At 38.0% G+C, this 17,435-nt stretch overlaps 1 protein-coding gene across 1 annotated transcript in view; it reads right to left on the bottom strand.

Moving 5' to 3' along the window:
- Positions 1–16,113, bottom strand: part of MNAT1 (MNAT1 component of CDK activating kinase) — a 204,189-nt gene extending 188,076 nt beyond the window's left edge. The window contains exon 1 of the mRNA XM_032344409.1: positions 15,885–16,113. Within this exon, the coding sequence (XP_032200300.1) occupies positions 15,885–15,973 (89 nt within the window). The 5' untranslated portion in view covers positions 15,974–16,113. The remainder of the gene's footprint in view (positions 1–15,884) is intronic.
- Between the last annotated feature and the right edge of the window lie 1,322 nt (positions 16,114–17,435).

Below are 17,435 nucleotides of genomic sequence, written 5' to 3'. Positions count from 1 at the left end.
AGCAATTTATTATTATTGACACCATTCCTACTTTAAACTGTATGTTTTTGTATTTAGTTGCAACACATTACATAGATTACTTTTTGCAATTAACTTCCATAAGGAATTAAATATTAATGAATATCCCAAATACAATTATGAGAAATAAGACATTCATAATCCAAATAATGCAGAGATCTATTGTAACATACTATAGTTTAGATCCTAGAAATATATTTAAACTACCTTAAAAGTAAGAACTTTTTGTCTTTAAAACTTTGCTTATTGGCCTCAACTTTCTAAAGAAACTCACTCCTTTTATTATGATCTGATTAGGCATTAAAAAAAATGGATAAAGAATCTTCATCTGCTAACACAATATTTTATTAAATTGTAAGATATCAATTATGTATTCATTTGACTGGCAATATGAACATTTCTAAAAAATAAAGTAATATGTAGTTCAGCAAGTTCCAGTTCTATGAAAACCACACTTTATATAAAACTGATTTCTAAGTAGAATCACTCACAAGAATCAAAAGGTAAAAATTAAAATAAATTCTCTGTAGAAGTATTATATTTACAACTATTTTTCTGTTGTCACAAATGTTTTAATTTTTAGAAATGTTTTTAATATTATCTTTTCAATAAACTAATGTAATACACATTTTAAAATAAAAGCATTTTAAGATATGACTGAATATAAATATAGTTATATTCCTAACATCAAATATAGAAATATACCCTTAAAATGTTCCTCATATATCCTCCAACAGATCTCAAAAATATAACATCTTCCATGTCACACCACAATCCTATAACTTTTTAAAAACTTTTCCCCCATATTTTCTATTCTAAGTCCACAGATCAGTAACAAGAAGTAAGATCAAATGACACGTTTTGGTTACATTATCTGAAACAGTCCTAAAAAGTGATGCTCTCTTTAGAAACAACTTAATTATAGCCTAAAAGCAAACACTGTAGAATTATTTATGAAGAAATTATACTTAATATTAGAAGATTTTAAGACATTTATATTTTAATGGAATGAACTTTTTTTTTTTAAGATTTTATTTATTTATTTGACAGAGAGAGATCACAAGCAGGCAGAAAGGCAGGCAGAGAGAGAGAGGAGGAAGCAGGCTCCCTGCTGAGCAGAGAGTATGATGCAGGGCTCAATCCCAGGATCCTAAGATCATGACCTGAGCCAAAGGCAGAGGCTTATTAACTCACTGAGCCACCAGGGGCCCCTGGAATGAATTCTTTTTAAGTAAATCAGAGTTAGATGCAGTTTGCTTCGGTTACCTGAAATTACAATACCAGACTCATTAAATATATATGTATCAGTGATGCAGAGGCACTGCACCATATTGATAGAGACTTCATTAATTTTCAATGATATAGCCACTATCATATTTATGTTCTAAAGAAAGCAGAATGAGGTATACAACCATTCTTCTTCATCTCAAAATTCTGTTTTTCTATATATTCTAACAGTGAATGTAAGAAAACCTAATACTTCCAAACAGTTCTAACAAAGTCCATGAATATTATATTTTCTTCTCTTTTTGTGGAGAATACACTTGTTTGTACAAGCATGTATCTAGGATACAAATCAAAAATGAGGGGCGCCTGGGTGGCTCAGTGGGTTAAGCCGCTGCCTTCGGCTCAGGTCATGATCTCAGGGTCCTGGGATCGAGTCCCGCATCGGGCTCTTTGCTCAGCGGGGAGCCTGCTTCCTCCTCTCTCTCTCTGCCTGCCTCTCTGTCTACTTGTGATCTCTCTCTGTCAAATAAATAAATAAAATCTTTAAAAAAAAAATGAAATATGCAAAGTAAAATTACTATAAAATTAGTTACCCTCTAAATCATCTCATTGTGGGGCGCCTGAGGGTTAAGCCTTTGCCTTCAGGCTCGGTCATGATCTCAGGGTTCTGGGATGGAGTCCTGAGTTGGGCTCTGCTCAGCGGAGAGCCTGCTTCCTCCTCTTTCTCTCTCTGCCTGCCTCTCTGCCTACTTGTGACCTCTGTCTGTCAAATAAAGAAATAAAATCTTTTTTTTTAATATAAATAAATAAATAAATCATTTCATTGTACAAATACCACATTTAGGCTTCCCAATTTGCACATTTGTATCTCAAAAGCCAAACACTATGACTTTGAGTCACTATGAGTTTATATATTATCATTCAAATAAAATGATATAGCAAAATATAGGATTGGCAGAAAAATCATTATTGAACATTTAAAGTTTTTTTTTTTTATGTTAACATCCTGGAAACTAAAATATAAAAAGAAAATTGTTCTAAGTGTGTCCAACTGATTTTGATAATATTGTTGTATTTTCATTTTTTAAAAGGGTTTGAGGGGCACCTGGGTGGCTCAGTCAGTTAAGCATCTGCCTTCAGTTCAGGTCATGATCCCAGGGTTCTGGGATGGAGCCCAGTGCCAGACTCCCTGCTCAGGGAGGAGTCTGCTTCTCCCTCTCCTTCTGGCCCTCTCCTTGCTTGTGTGCTTGTGCGTTCTCTCTCTCTAATAAATAAGTAAATAAAAATCTTTTTAAAAAGTAAAAATAAATAAAAGGGTTTGACATGCAATCTAGTTGCAATACATCAATAAGAATTTTATTTAGCAGGACGCCTGGGTGGCTCAGTGGGTTAAAGCCTCTGCCTTCGGCTAAGGTCATGATCCCAGGGTCCTGGAATCGAGTCCCGCATTGGGCTCTCTGCTCGGTGGGGAGCCTGCTTCCTCCTCTCTCTGCCTGCCTCTCTGTATCCTTGTGATTTCTGTCTGTCAAATAAATAAATTTCTTTAAAAAAAAAAAAAGAATTTTATTTAGCAAATGTGATTAAAATTTAATTGAATGATTCTTAACTAGGATTTACACAGAAAGAAAAAAGTAGAGCTGACCAGGTGGGCAATGCAACCATTTAACCTTAAACAGGCTTTGTTTTTCCCATCTGTTAAAATAAAACAAGACAGGAGAGAGGTATAAAAGAACTAAAAAGATGATTACTAGACTCCTCCCAATTTTAAATTAACTGACTTTGCCAACTTCCTATCAATCCTTTTGACAAAACAAATAGCACTTTGAGGGATGTACTTTTACACAGGCTTCCATGTTCAGCCAAATCAGACATCACATTCCACCTTCCTAATGGGGCTAATATTTAGATCTTTCCTCTTCAGTGGTTACTTCACAAAAACATTTATGCATTTTTAACCATCTAAACATTTTTGTTCACTTAATGCTAATCTTGAAAAATTCTTTTTTTTTTTTTAAGATTTTATTTATTTATTTGACAGAGAGAGATCACAATAGGCAGAGAGGCAGGCAGAGAGAGGGAGGAGGAAGCAGGCTCCCTGCCGAGCAGAGAGCCTGATGTGGGGCTCCATCCCAGGACCCTGGGATCATGACCTGAGCCAAAGGAAGAGGCTTTAACCCACTGAGCCACCCATGAGCCCCTCTTGAAAAATTCTTAAACTTTAGGATATATCCACAAAAAATATGTGCTTCCCCTAAAAATCAGCAGAATGGTGACAATCAGGTTCCAGGATTTCAGGTTTCTGCTTTTTGTTTTTGTTTTTTAAGGTTTTATTTATTGGGGTGCCTGAGTGGCTCAGCCGTTAAGCATCTGCCTTCATGATCCTGGGGTCCTGGGACTGAGCCCTGTATCAGGCTCCCTGCTCAGCGGGAAGACTGCTTCTCCCTCTCTGACAACCCTGCTTGTATTCCCTCTCTCACAGTCTCTCTGTCAAATAAATAAATAAAATCTTTAAAAAAAAAAAAAGGATCTTATGTATTTATTTGCGAGAGAGAGAAAGCACAAGCAGGAGGGGCTGAAAGAGAAGGAGAGACAATCTCAGGCAGACTCCACACAGAGCAGAACAGAGCTCCATCTCACAACCCTGAGATCACAACCTGAGCTAAACCCAGGAGTACCATGCTTAACAGACTGCACCACCTAGTGCCCCTGGTTTCTGTTTCTGTAATAGTACTTTTTCCACAAATAGTTTAACAAATATGAGGCATAGTTGTTAAAGCTCACTTTCACACCTTAGTTACAAAATATATATTTATAACTCTAAACTTCCCTTGTCTTTCTTGCAAAGAGAAAAAAACTAATTTCCTTTAGCTCAAACACTGTAAAACTAATTCAGGCAGGAACCGTGTCTGCCACACTCACTGTTGTACACGCACACCTTGTTTTCCAACCCTGCTTGAACACAAGACTCTCCTAGATAGATGCATAAAATACAAGGTCTCTCCCCCAAAGATCTATGTGGAGCCCAAAAATTTGCAATTTAATTAGGCAACCAAGATGATTCTTAGGATGAGGCAAGTTTGGGTATCAGTCATCTGGAAATTCTACTGAGTGTACACAAGAAAGACTACAAACTTATATTTAATAGTAAACAACAACTAATAAATTACTACTGAGTCTTCTTTCTCTTTGAAAACAGACTTCACACGTTTGAAATGTGAATGAAACCATTAAAATTGCAGATTAAATTTTCAATTATTCTCATTCTATTTACTATCTCAGCGACCAGCTACTAGGTAAACAGGAAGCAAACTGCCAAAAAGATTGACACTTAACCTAAAAACTGTGTTATGTAACATTCATAATACTAAAAACAACTCCTTATAGTTGATTACAAATTAAGTTTACTCTTAAATTTACCTGAATTCTTAAACTTAGTTGAACTGTGTGTAATCTAATCATCACAGTAATCTTGTGAGGTACAGGCTACTGGTAAACTCACTGTACAGGTGAGAAATCAAGTGCTTAAAGAATATGACTACTTTTCCCTCAATCACACAGCTAATAAGTAGCAAACCTAGGATTCAAACCTAGGCAGAAATCACTAACCATAAACTAGATTTAATAGTTTATGCCCAAAGCAGAAAAAAAGCAATGAGAGAATAAATTGGGGGTGCCTGGGTGGCTCAGTCAGTAAAGCATCTGCCTTCAGCTCAGGTCACAATCCCAGGGTCCTGAGATAAAGCCTGGCATCATCGGGCTTCTTGCTCAGCAGGGAGCCTGCTTCTTTCTCTCCCTCTGCCTGTCACTCCCTCTACTCATGCTCTCTCTGTCAAATAACTAAATAAAATAAAATTTTAAAAAAGAACTACTTTCAAAAAAAAGAAAATAATTCCATCTCTGTTTATACTTATATTCCTAAAGGAATGTAATATGCTACTATTTCAGGTTCTTGCAGAAAAAAATAACTTGTAGTTTAACAAATGAGTGTGAACATCTCAAAAACAGCTTCATATTACCTGTTTGAATCTTACAACACAAATTTGATAATACAACTTCTAAAGAAAGAAATCAAAGAATGTCCATTCATGAAGCCAAGGTTCCTATGCAATTTTCTGATACCTACAGGCAAAATTTCACAAAAGTTTTCCTCCAAAACAGGAGGGGGAAAAAAAATATGTATATATATATATATATATATATATATAGAGAGAGAGAGAGAGAGAGAGAGAGACATATATATATAAGCCACAGACCAGGTAAAATGAATCTTTAAAAAGGACTGCCAGGAAGAAGAAAAGGATTAGAAAAGAACAGAACAGAGATAAGTTAAGAAGAGAAGCAGCATGGAGATAAGATACAAAGAGACACATTACAAATAACATAATTACTAAATATTAGTAACTGTAGTTTTAAAGAACTATAACATTAGGTTACACTAGATAAGAAAAGGAACTACATATATTAGTACATATTGCATCTTAAAGACTAAAGTACACTAATAATCACTTCTCATCAAACCAAAAAATATGTATCACAGCCATAAAACAAAATCAATCCATACTGAAGTAATCATATTCTGTAAACAGAATGATCAGCACTCTCCTCCATATTGGAAAAGAATAATCACAACTAACAAAAATTACTAAGTCTTTTGTATCTTTTTTTTTTAAAGATTTTATTTATTTATTTGACAGACAGAGATCACAAGTAGGCAGAGAGGCAGGCAGAGAGAGAGGAGGAAGCAGGCTCCCCGCTGAGCAGCGAGCCCGATGCGGGACTCGATCCCAGGACCCTGAGATCATGACCTGAGCCGAAGGTAGCGGCTCAACCCACTGAGCCACCCAGGCGCCCCAAATCTTTTGTATCTTGAGTTTTATTAATGATGTGAATTCAGAGACCAAAACTACTGACCACAATAATCTTCTAATTAACTATTGACTAAACTATCTAAATTTTAAGAGATTAAAGGTGGAAAAAAATTATCTATTCCAAACAAATAAACAATTCAAAGTTAAATGGCTGGCATAAAACTGGCTGGTTATGGCAAACCAAGAACACAAATATTCTTTTTCTTTTTTTTTTTTTAAGACATAGTTATTTGTGGGGCACCTGGGTGGCTCAGCTGGTTAAGCGATCATGCCTTCAGCTCAAGTCATGATCCCAGGGTCCTGGGATAGAGCCCCACATTGGGCTCCCTGCTCAGCGGGAAGCCTGCTTCTCCCTCTCCCACTCCCCAGCTTGTATTCTCTCTCTCACTGTGTCTCTCTCTCTCTGTCAAATAAATTTTAAAAATTTAAAAATTTTTTATTTATTTGAGAGAGAGCGCACACACAAGTGGGAGGGGCAAAGGAGAGGGAAAGAGAATTTCCAGCTGACTCCACAATGAGCAAGAAGCCCCTAGGTGGGACTCAATTTCATGACCCTAAGATCATGACCTGAGCTAAAACCAAGAGTCAGACCTTTAAAAGACTTTGCCACCCAGGTGCACCAAGAACCTAGATTTTCTAACTTGTGACTCAGTGTTCTTTCCGCTACTCAATAGATTTGGATTATGAAAAATATAGGACATCAACTCATACTGAAAACAAAAACCATCACCCCTACAAAAATAATCTTGAGATGTTTATTGCAATTGTCATACAAAAGATATGAGACATTAATTTTCTGAAGCTGTTCTGCAATATTATATTCTAATCAACTGAAAATATTCTCTCCACTAAAAAGGAAAAAGGAATGCTTAGAAAAGTACTGGGGGAAAAATTAAAGTAGTGAAAAAATTAGAAACTACAAAAGAAATGTTAAATAGGTACAAGGAACTGCCAATTTTGAGGTAAGAAAATGAACATGTACATATAGAACTAAGACTAAGGAAGCAAATGACTCAACAATAGTTAAGGCCAGCATTTCCTTAAAAACATGATGGAGTTAACTGATGCCAGACTAGTATTCTCACCATAAGCAACCATAAAACAAACAAATGTATGAGACACAGGTTTACAGGCATTGGACAATAGGCAACACAAACACTATAATCCCTCAGAGATGGGAAACTAACAAAGCAAGCCCTACAATTGCCTCGGTTTTCTACCTGGCACAATTTCCATGACCAGGATCAGCAAGTAAGAGTTTAAGAAGGGCACAGTGGTTATGGTAAACTGAAGAGTCAGAGATCAGAGTTCAGTGCAGTTGATATGGCTGAAAACTGCAAAGCAGCAGGTACAGAAGTCTATATAGGAAACCCCCCATAAGTCCTTGGCCAAAAAGGCTATACCTGTGCAGGGAAAAACCAATCAAGGCTTAAAGAACAGTGGATGAGAGAGGAATAAAAGGTAGTTAAGAGTGGTGGATATATGAGGTGCCCCTGGGTGGCTGGGTCAGTTAAGCATCGGACCCTTGACTTTGGCTCAGGTCATGATCTCATGGTCCTGGTATCACGCCCTGCATCAGTCTCCCTGCTCAGCAAGGAGTCTACTTATCCCTATCTCCTTCCCCCTCCTCCAGCTCATTCTCTGTCTCTCCCTCCCTCTCTCAAATAAATAAATAAATAAATAAATAAAATTAAAAATTTAAAAAGGGAGTGGTGGATATTCTGTGAAGTTCCCACCCAGTCAGAGTAGAGATACCGCATTACACCTTAACATTTTAGACATCCAGCCGAAATACCAAAAAGGTACCAAATAAGAGTAAGGGCCAAAACCTAGAAAAAGACTTATTTCAGACTCCCCTAACAAAGCTTAAAATCAGGACACAACAAATTTTGCAAGGAATTAAAAGTTAGGACATTGAGTCCCACTAGAGTAAGGAAACACACTGGGATCTCTGCAGATCTGTCTTAGCAAAGATTAAAACCAAGCTTACAAAGTTCAAGGTGATCAGCCAGTAAGTGATCTACCTACAAAATTAAAACACACATACAGACAAAAACACACAGAGAGAAAGATAAAATCCAGTATCTCTAAAATGTAGCAGCCTCATGATCCAGTTTACATTTGAAAAAAGTACTAAACATTCATAAAAGGAAAAAGAAAAAAGTGACCCAAGGTCAAAAAGAACAGTCAATAGAAACCAACCCTGCAATAGCCAAGATGTTGGATCTAGCAAATAGAAACTTTAAAATCAGCTATTATAAATATTTTAAGAGTATTAACACAAAATATGTTCAAAGAATTAAAGGAAAATACATTCAAAGAACTAAAAGAAAATACGGTCTTAATGAATGTATGAATAAGACATCCAATCAAAGCAAGGAAAATTACAAAAAAGAATAAAATGAAAACCCTAGAGCAAAAAGTACAGTAACAATTACACTGAACGAGCTTAAAAGAAGATTAGAAATGGCATATGGGAGTCAGAGAACTTGAAGATAGATCAATAGAAAGTAACTAAAGAACAGAGAGAAAAAAGACTGAAGAAAAATAAATCATACCATTGGGACTTAGAGAATGTCAGAGTCCAACATACATGTAATTCGAGTTCCAAAATAAAAAGAAAGTGTAAATAGTTCAAAATCACTAAAATTTTCCAACAGAATATAAAATACTGACTTACTAAGCTCAGCAAACCTCAACTAGGATGAATACAAACAAACAAAAATACAACTAGAACATACTCAAACTGCCAGAAACAAAAATTAAAGAAAAAAAATCTTAAAAGCGGCCCCAAAAGGTTTTTATGTAAATGGAACCAAAGACCTGAGTAACAGCCAACTTCCTATCACAAACAATGGAGATCAGAAAACAGTATCTTTCTTGTGGTGAAATGCCAACCTCTAATTTCATATTCAGCAAAAATAATCCTTCACACAGTAGAGCAAAATAATATCACTTTCAGATAAACAAAATCTAGGAAAATTATTCACCAACAGACCTACAAGAAATGCTATGGAAAATTCTTCAGGCAAAGGGAAGAAGGAGGACACCAAAGACAGTAAATAAGTAGGTGAATATAAAAGACTACTTTTCACCACTTTATACCCAGCAGGATGGCTATAACCCCAAAAAAGTTAAATAACAGGTGCTGGCAAAAGATGTAGAGAAACTGAACCTTCATACACTGCTAGCAGGAATGTAAAATGCTGCAGCCACTTTGAAAAACAGTCTTACACTTCCTGAAATAGTAAAACTTAGTTATCATATGAACCAAAAATTATACTCCTGGAGTGCCTGGGTGGCTCAGTGGATTAAAGCCTCTGCCTCCGGCTTAGGTCATGGTCTCAGGGTCCTGGGATCGAGTCCCACGTTGAGCCCCACATCGGGCTCTCTGCTCAGCAGGGAGCCTGCTTCCCTCCCTCCCTCTGCCTGCCTCTCTGTCTACTTGTGAGCTCTCTCTGTCAAATAAATAAAATCTTTTATATATATATATATATATATATATATATATATATATATATATATATATTCCTAAGTACAAGAGAAATAAAATCATTTGTGCATATAAAAATTTGTACATGAAATGTTCCTAACAGCATTATCACAAGAGCCAAAAAGTGAAAACAACCCAAATGTCCATCAACTAATGAAGGGATAAATAAAAAGTGATATATCTATACAATGGCATACTACTCAGTAACAGAAAGAAATAAAGTGCTGATACAGGCTACAACATAGATGAACCATAAAAATATTAATTCTAAGTAAAAGCCAATCACAGAGAGGGCTGGGTTCTCAGTTGGTTAAGCAAGTGCCTTCGTCTCAGGTCATGAACCTGGGGTCCTGGGATCAAGACCCACATCAGGCTCCCCTGCTCTTCAGAGAACCTGTTTCTCCCTCTCTCTCTCTGCCTACCACTCCCCCTGCCTGTGCTCTCTCTCTCTCTCTTTATGTCAAATAAATAAATAAAATCTTTTTAAAAATGAAATGAAATGAAATGAAAAAGCCAATCACAGAAGACCACATATTGAATGATCCCACTTATGTGAATTACCTCAAACAGCAATCCGTAGAGAAAGAACGATTAATGGTTCCCTCAGGCTAGAGGGGGGCAATGGCGGAGAGGGACTGTTTGGAGGGTAATGGCTAAGTGACCGAGGGGTTTCTTTATGAAGTGACAAAAATGTTCTAAAGTTGATTGTGGTAATAGAAGCAATCTCGGAGAATATACTTAAAGCCACAAACTCTACACTTAAAATGGATGAATTTTGTGGTATGTGAATTACATCTCAAAAAATATGTTTTTAAAAAGACTATTTTTGGGGCGCCTGGGTGGCTCAGTGGGTTAAGCCGCTGCCTTCGGCTCAGGTCATGATCTCGGGGTCCTGGGATCGAGTCCCGCATCGGGCTCTCTGCTTGGCAGGGAGCCTGCTTCTTCCTCTCTCTCTCTGCCTGCCTCTCTGCCTGCTTGTGATCTCTGTCTGTCAAACAAATAAATAAAATCTTTAAAAAAAAAAATAAAATAAAAATAAAAATAAAAATAAAAATAAAAAGACTATTTTTTCATTTTCTACTTTTCCTTAAAGACAACTATTTAAAGCAAAAATAACAATACTTAATCATTTATAGAAGTAAAAGATACATGATCAGCCTAAAAGATGAAATGGGTGAGTAAACAGAATTACATTGTTCATGTTTGAGAAGTTGCTAAATGGGAAGTGAAAAATGGAGAGTGTCAGATAGTGACTCTAAATACACTTTGATAAAGATATACATTGTTATACATAGAGAACCACTCAAAAACTATTTACAATATTAAAATAATAACAAAGAGCTATTGCTAATGGCCAATACTTTAAAATATGCAATTAATCAAAATAAGGCAAGAAAGGAACAAGAACAAAAACCAAAACGAAAAAACGGAAAACAAGTAGACCTAAACTCAATGAGATCAATAATCACATTAAATATAAAAGGACAAATACACCAACTAAAAGGCAGAAATTTGAAGGCCAGATAAAAGAGCAAGATGTTAACTAACTAGTAATATAAACTGGTTGAAGGTAAAAGGATGGAAAAAGATATACCATCAAACAGTAAGCATAAGAACACTGACATGACTATTTAATTCAGACAAAAACTGCAGGATAAAGAATACTTCAAGAGACAAAAAGAGACATTTCATGATGACAAAAGGAGATTGTCGTCAGGACAACACAGCAATCCTAAGTATCTATGCACCTAATAAGAGAACTTCAAAATACATGAAACATAACAGAACTAAAAGGAGAAACTGACAGATCCACAATCTAGTTGGAGTAATTGATAAAATGAATACACAAATTAAATTTGTAAAATATAGATGATCTGAGTAACGCCACCAACCAAGTTGACCTAAATCGACATTTATAATACACCCAGCAGTCACAGAACATTCTTTTCTTTTTTTTTTTTTATATTTTATTTATTTATTTGACAGACAGGGATCACAAGTAGGCAGAGAGGCAGGCAGAGAGAGAGGAAGGGAAGCAGGCTCCATGTTGAGCAGAGAGCCTGATGCAGGGCTCAATCCCAGGACCCTGGGATGATGACCCGAGCTGAAGGCAGAGGCTTTAATCTACTGAGCCACCCAGGTCCCCCCATTTTTTTCAAATATACACTGACTGCTCACCAAAATAGACCATTTGCTGGACCATAAATAAGTTTTCAGAAAATTTCAAAAGACTGAAATTTAATAATCTTCTCCTACCACAACAGAAAATTAGAAATTAACAATAATATATCTACAAAGTCCCCTTTTTCAAATTCTTTTACCAAGAATGAGTCCCTTTTCCTACTTTTCCTGCCCAAAGGAGACACTGTTTCCTAATTTGCATAAAGGTTAGTCCAGAGTATCAGTTAGAACAAAGAAATTAATGCCACTTATGAGTCATTCTTTCCAACAATAAATAAGTTGAGCTTTAACCTGATATAGCTTCTAATTACAACTAAAACGGCACCTGGGTGGCTCAGTGGGTTAAGCCTCTGCCTTTGGCTCAGGTCATGATCTCAGGGTCCTGGGATCGAGGCCCGCATCAGGCTCTCTGCTCAGCAAGGAGTCTGCTTCCCTCTCTCTTTGCCTGCCTCTCTGCCTACTAATTTCTTTCTCTGTCAAATAAATAAATAAATAAAATCTTTTAAATAAATAAATAAAACTAATAATTTAGAGAAAATACAGAGGAACATATTAATACCACAGAGATGCAATCAGTAAAATTCATAGTAGTAACTCTCAGAAACTCACCAGTAGGTGAGAAGCAGGAATAGAAAAGGAAGAGAAAAAGGTCTTAAGTAAATATGGCCAAATGCTGACTTTTATATATCAGGACATGTTTGTTTATTCTACTACTCTGTGTCTTATGCATGTTTAAAATGAAAAAAGTGGATTTAGTAAAGTCAAATACATCTAAAGTTTCCAGAGATGAGTTTTGTCAAGAATGGCTGGGATTAAAATTAAATTATTGTTAAAGACCTGGTGGAATGAAAATTAGTTATAACTCGATCTAAATCAGTATGGTTCCAGAATTCTATGAAAGATTTCTACGAAAGGCCTGTTTCTTAAAACAAGTGGTCCTGAAAAAGAAAAAGAAAAAAATCACACTTTTCTGTAATTAAAACAAAGCTCATCCTTGAATTGAAAAACAAACGAACATGGAATCCAAACTTCTTTCATGTACATGTAATCAATTCATTTGGGTATTTGCTGAATTGAACTGAATATGCTTCCTCAACTACTAGCAGGTAAGGGAGGAGTATTTTCGGAATGTTTCACCTCCTTTCTCCTTTTTGCTCCTGTATTTTCTCCCATAAACCATACACCTTAATTAATCTTTCCATAATCCTACACTTCATATCTTTCATGAATCACTACTCCTACTCACTCTATCACAATAGGGTCACTATAATTAAACCTATCATTTTAGCATATTATTAGTCTCTTGAATTCATTTAAATATAATCATTATTGTGCAAGTCCTTCATAGTAGCCCAAATGACTCCTGTTTTCAATTTCATTTCTGCTTAGCACATATACCACCCACAAGTAAGAACATGATAGCGTCAAATACCATAGATAATATTAAACAAATACTATCTTTGACAGTAGAGACAGAAACTCTATAAAACACCTCCAAATATTTTGCATATAGTATTTAATCCTCAAACACTGTAATATAGGTAGTGCTGCTACCTCTATCGTACAGATAAGAAAAATGAGTACAAGAAGTAATTTGCCCAAAGCCAAAGCCCTATATAGGGACCGTGCAAAGAATTCAAAATCATAAGTTTATTCTCTTAGCCAATACTCTATATACTCTTATTCATTTTGTTCATATATCAAGTCAAAAAAGAACTATAAAATGTGGGCTATATCTAACAAGTTAGTAACTAAACCAAAATAAATGAAACACAAGAATAACTTTGACAATTTTTTAATGATTTTATTTTTTAAGTAATCTCCACACCCAACGTGGGGCTCAAACTCACAACCCCAAGATCAAGAGTCACATGCTCTACCAAGTGAGCCAGCCAGGCCCGAATAACTTAGATAATTCTTAACTCTTATGAGAAAACAAGAAGGACTAAGGAAACAACAAAAGCAATCTCTAATTAAAAATAAATTATTTCAGGGGCACCTGGGTGGCTCAGTGGGTTAAGCCTCTGCCTTAGGCTCGGGTCATGATCCCGAGGTCCTGGGATCCAGCCCCACATGGGGCTCTCTGCTCAGCAGGGAAACATCTGGCAGAAAATTACATTTAGTATCCTTCAAAAAAGCATATTCACTTTCTTTGAGCACCAACACACCTGCTACAGGCAAATGAAGAGAACTTGAACGAAATCTCCCTAAAAACCTATTAGTCTTTATACACTGTTTATCTCACTTCCCCTTTTCCATGCATTCTATTACTTTTACCTTATTTCTAATCTTAAACCATTCAATCACAGTTCTATTGCATTCCCTTTACTGGATAGAGCAAAAGAAAATGAAAATAAGGAAAAAGTACCGGGTCGCCTGGGTGGCTCAGTGAATTAAAGCCTCTGCTTTCGGCTCAGGTCATGGTCCCAGGGTCCTGGGATCATCCTGGGATCGAGGCCCGATCGGGCCGCATCGGGCTCTCTGCTCAGCAGGGAGTCTACTTCCTCCTCTCTCTGCCTGCCTCTCTGCCTGCTTGTGATCTCTGTCTATCAAATAAATTAAATATTTGAAAAAAAATTAAAGAAAAAGTACCAATTAAGCAAGTTAATAAACCTTATTATAATAACTACAACTGATCATGCAAGTTTTGCTTACTCAAAGACTTAGTCTATCACTCTGCAGCTTATATGTCATTTTTTATTTCTAAGAAACCTCAGAGAAATTACAGGAATATATATATGCTCACCATAATATATCACCTTTAATCCCAAAGTGCTTTATAAAACCACCTTTACTATACTACATGTGACCATAAAGACGTGACGAGAAGGGGCGCCTGAGCGGCTCAGTCGGTGAAGTCTTCGCTTTAGGCTCAGATCAGGATCCAGCAGTCAAGGGAATGAGTCCCACATGGGGCTCCTTGCTCAGCAAGGAGTCTGCTCCCCCTACACTGGCCGCCATAACTTCTGCCCCTACCGGCCCCCCATCATGCGGGCGCGCTCTCTCTCTAATAAATAAATAAAATGTATTTTTTTTTAAATGTGACAAGAGGGGCACCTGGGTGGCTCAGTGGGTTAAAGCCTCTGTCTTAGGCTCAGGTCATGATCTCAGGGTCCTGGGATCGAGTCCCGCATCAGGCGCTCTGCTCAGCGGGGAGCCTGCTTCCCTCTCTCTCTCTCTGCTTGCCTCTCTGCCTACTTGTGATCTCTGTCTGTCAAATAAATAAATAAAATCTTTAAAGAAAAAAAAAATGTGACAAGAAATATATTGACCAATTCCTGCACTTGTTCTTCAAAATACGCAAACTCAACCTCCCTCTTTCCTGTCCCTTCCCCAAAATGCGCGTTCCACCGTCAAACATGGTGTGTTCCAATTCTAGCAGGGCCCACTGAATAAGGGACCTTGAGCAGTCTCGGCCTCCTTCTCTGTGAAATGGGAGTAAGACGGGTACTCACCTCACGGGGCTGTTGAGGGAATGAAGGGAGACAACTCATGGCAAAAGCTTAGAACAGTGCCTGGCACACATGGTGGCCTCGTTAAACGCCAGCCATCATTCTCTCTCCAAAATTAACTGCCGAGAATCTAGACTTTCTCCCTTTCAGCGAGGAGAGTATCTGACCCAACTCCGTCAAGGCAAACGGGTTTACAGACGGGGGTTTTCAAATCAACCCCCATAATGAACACAAGTAGAAACTCCCAGGAATTTTGTTTTCAGAGCAATTTCGCCCTTGTCAATAAAAATACTGCGCGTGAAATGAAAACACTCCAATCCGCCGCCCCTTCGCCAGCGACACGGCTGGACCCCAGCTGTCAACACGCTGTGGAAGCGCATGGGCTGTGGAGCGGGGGAGCCTGGCAAACTGCTGGGGACGACATCTGGGCACCAGCAGTCCCAAGCAGGCCGGCGCGGCTCAGGGGCTGGCGGCTGGAGTCCGTTCACAGAAACAACGCTCCTGGTCCCGTGTTCCTCCTCAGGGTCGGAACGAACGACGCCCTCTCTCCTCCCCAGAGCCGAGGCCAAGCCTCTCCCTGCTCCCTCCTCCCACCCTGCGCGCCTCACCCCCGCCCCCCATGGAACCCACGGTCTCCCGACTCACAGCGTGTGTCCGCACACATTCACCATCAGCTTCAAGGAGGGGTTGCGGTATTTAGTGGTCTTACACCGGGGGCAGCCCTGATCGTCCATGGCGTCTTCTCTCCGATGGACTCTCTCCGACGCCTGCTTCAGTTACAGCCAGAGCACCCCCAAACCTCCACAGACCCGACGCCAAGCGGGTTCCTACCAACAGGCACTCGGCTGAGACGGTCCCTTTGAGAATGAGCACCGGCCGGAGGCGAGACACTGCAGCACAAAGGTTCCGGCAGCAAGTTTTCCGGTCCTGCACCCGGTGCTCTGTCTTACCTTCCGTAGGCCAGTACACTACCTTACATCTCCGGCTGGGGTTATTAAAATGGTAAATTGTACGCAAAGCTCCATCTCCATGCATCCAGCAGCATTTTTTTAAGGAAATCTAAGACATAGATTCCATCTTGTACTGTCTGGAAACATTATCATGTTTTCAAAAATTTATGCCCTGTGTACATAATCAATAATTTAGACTGGCATTTTCTTTTGAACAATTCGATAGCCTGTGCTATCTATAATCTCCTTTATACTTGCACACTCATGCAAGCACAGAAAATACTATGTATTGGCAGGTAGAAGTTTGGGAAAATGATCTAGAACAAAAGCCCCTACACTGACCCTAAATATTACAGATTCTCACTAAATGTCAGTTACTTCTATACATTGTATCTGGCATCTGCTCTGCAGATAGCCACTTGCTTCAAGACTGTCCAGCATACTTAACCGCGTCACCTGGTTCTTACACCCCCCTCCCAACACCTCCAGGAGTATACACTTTATTTCAGCAATTGTAGGATCTGAGAGCCTGAATGTCTCTGACAATTGTAAGCCACATTCAATGCAGTTATCAAGACTGCAAAACAAAGTCTATAAAGAACTCTATTGAATAAACTCCTCCCTCCATAAGGGACACATGTTCAACCACATAATAAGGATTTGTTGATATTTTATTGAGTAAGTACAGTGAAGAATGAATGACCATCAAATACTAGTTTACTGTGAAAAAAATTTTAAGCCAAGCATTATCTTGTAATCTGACCCAAATTCCATCAGAAGTAGGCAATGCAAAGTTTTTCGAATTAACCCATACAAAGAATATCAGCTATATACACACACAGTCATTTTACCTTTTCATAGCACTTTTGCTCTTTTCAATAAAAACATAAAAAGGAACATTCCAACTCCCACTTTTTTAAACGGTGAACTCAGTAGAAAACCCATGGTGTGGTAATACAGTTAGGGTTTCCATGGGTTACGGAGGGGGAACCTGACGAACAGCTGGATACCACATCTAGAAACCAGTGGACCAAAGCAAGCTACAGCAGCACAGCGCTTATATTAAAATGTAGACATCAGGGATTCGCCTAATAAACAAATCATATCATCTGCTTGATCATAGTATTGTCCACTAACAGGAGCTAACCAAATGTAAGTTTACTAAAATAGGCAATGCAAATGCTAGGCTGACCTGGAGGCTTATTGTGCGGCTATTGTCTTATTGAAAAAGACCACATCCAAACCA

The sequence above is a fragment of the Mustela erminea genome, chromosome 5 (genome assembly GCF_009829155.1).
Source record: "Mustela erminea isolate mMusErm1 chromosome 5, mMusErm1.Pri, whole genome shotgun sequence".
Taxonomy (NCBI): Eukaryota; Metazoa; Chordata; class Mammalia; order Carnivora; family Mustelidae; genus Mustela; species Mustela erminea.
The sequence above is the reverse complement of the archived record's forward strand: the minus strand, read 5'-3'. Positions and strand labels throughout refer to the sequence as shown.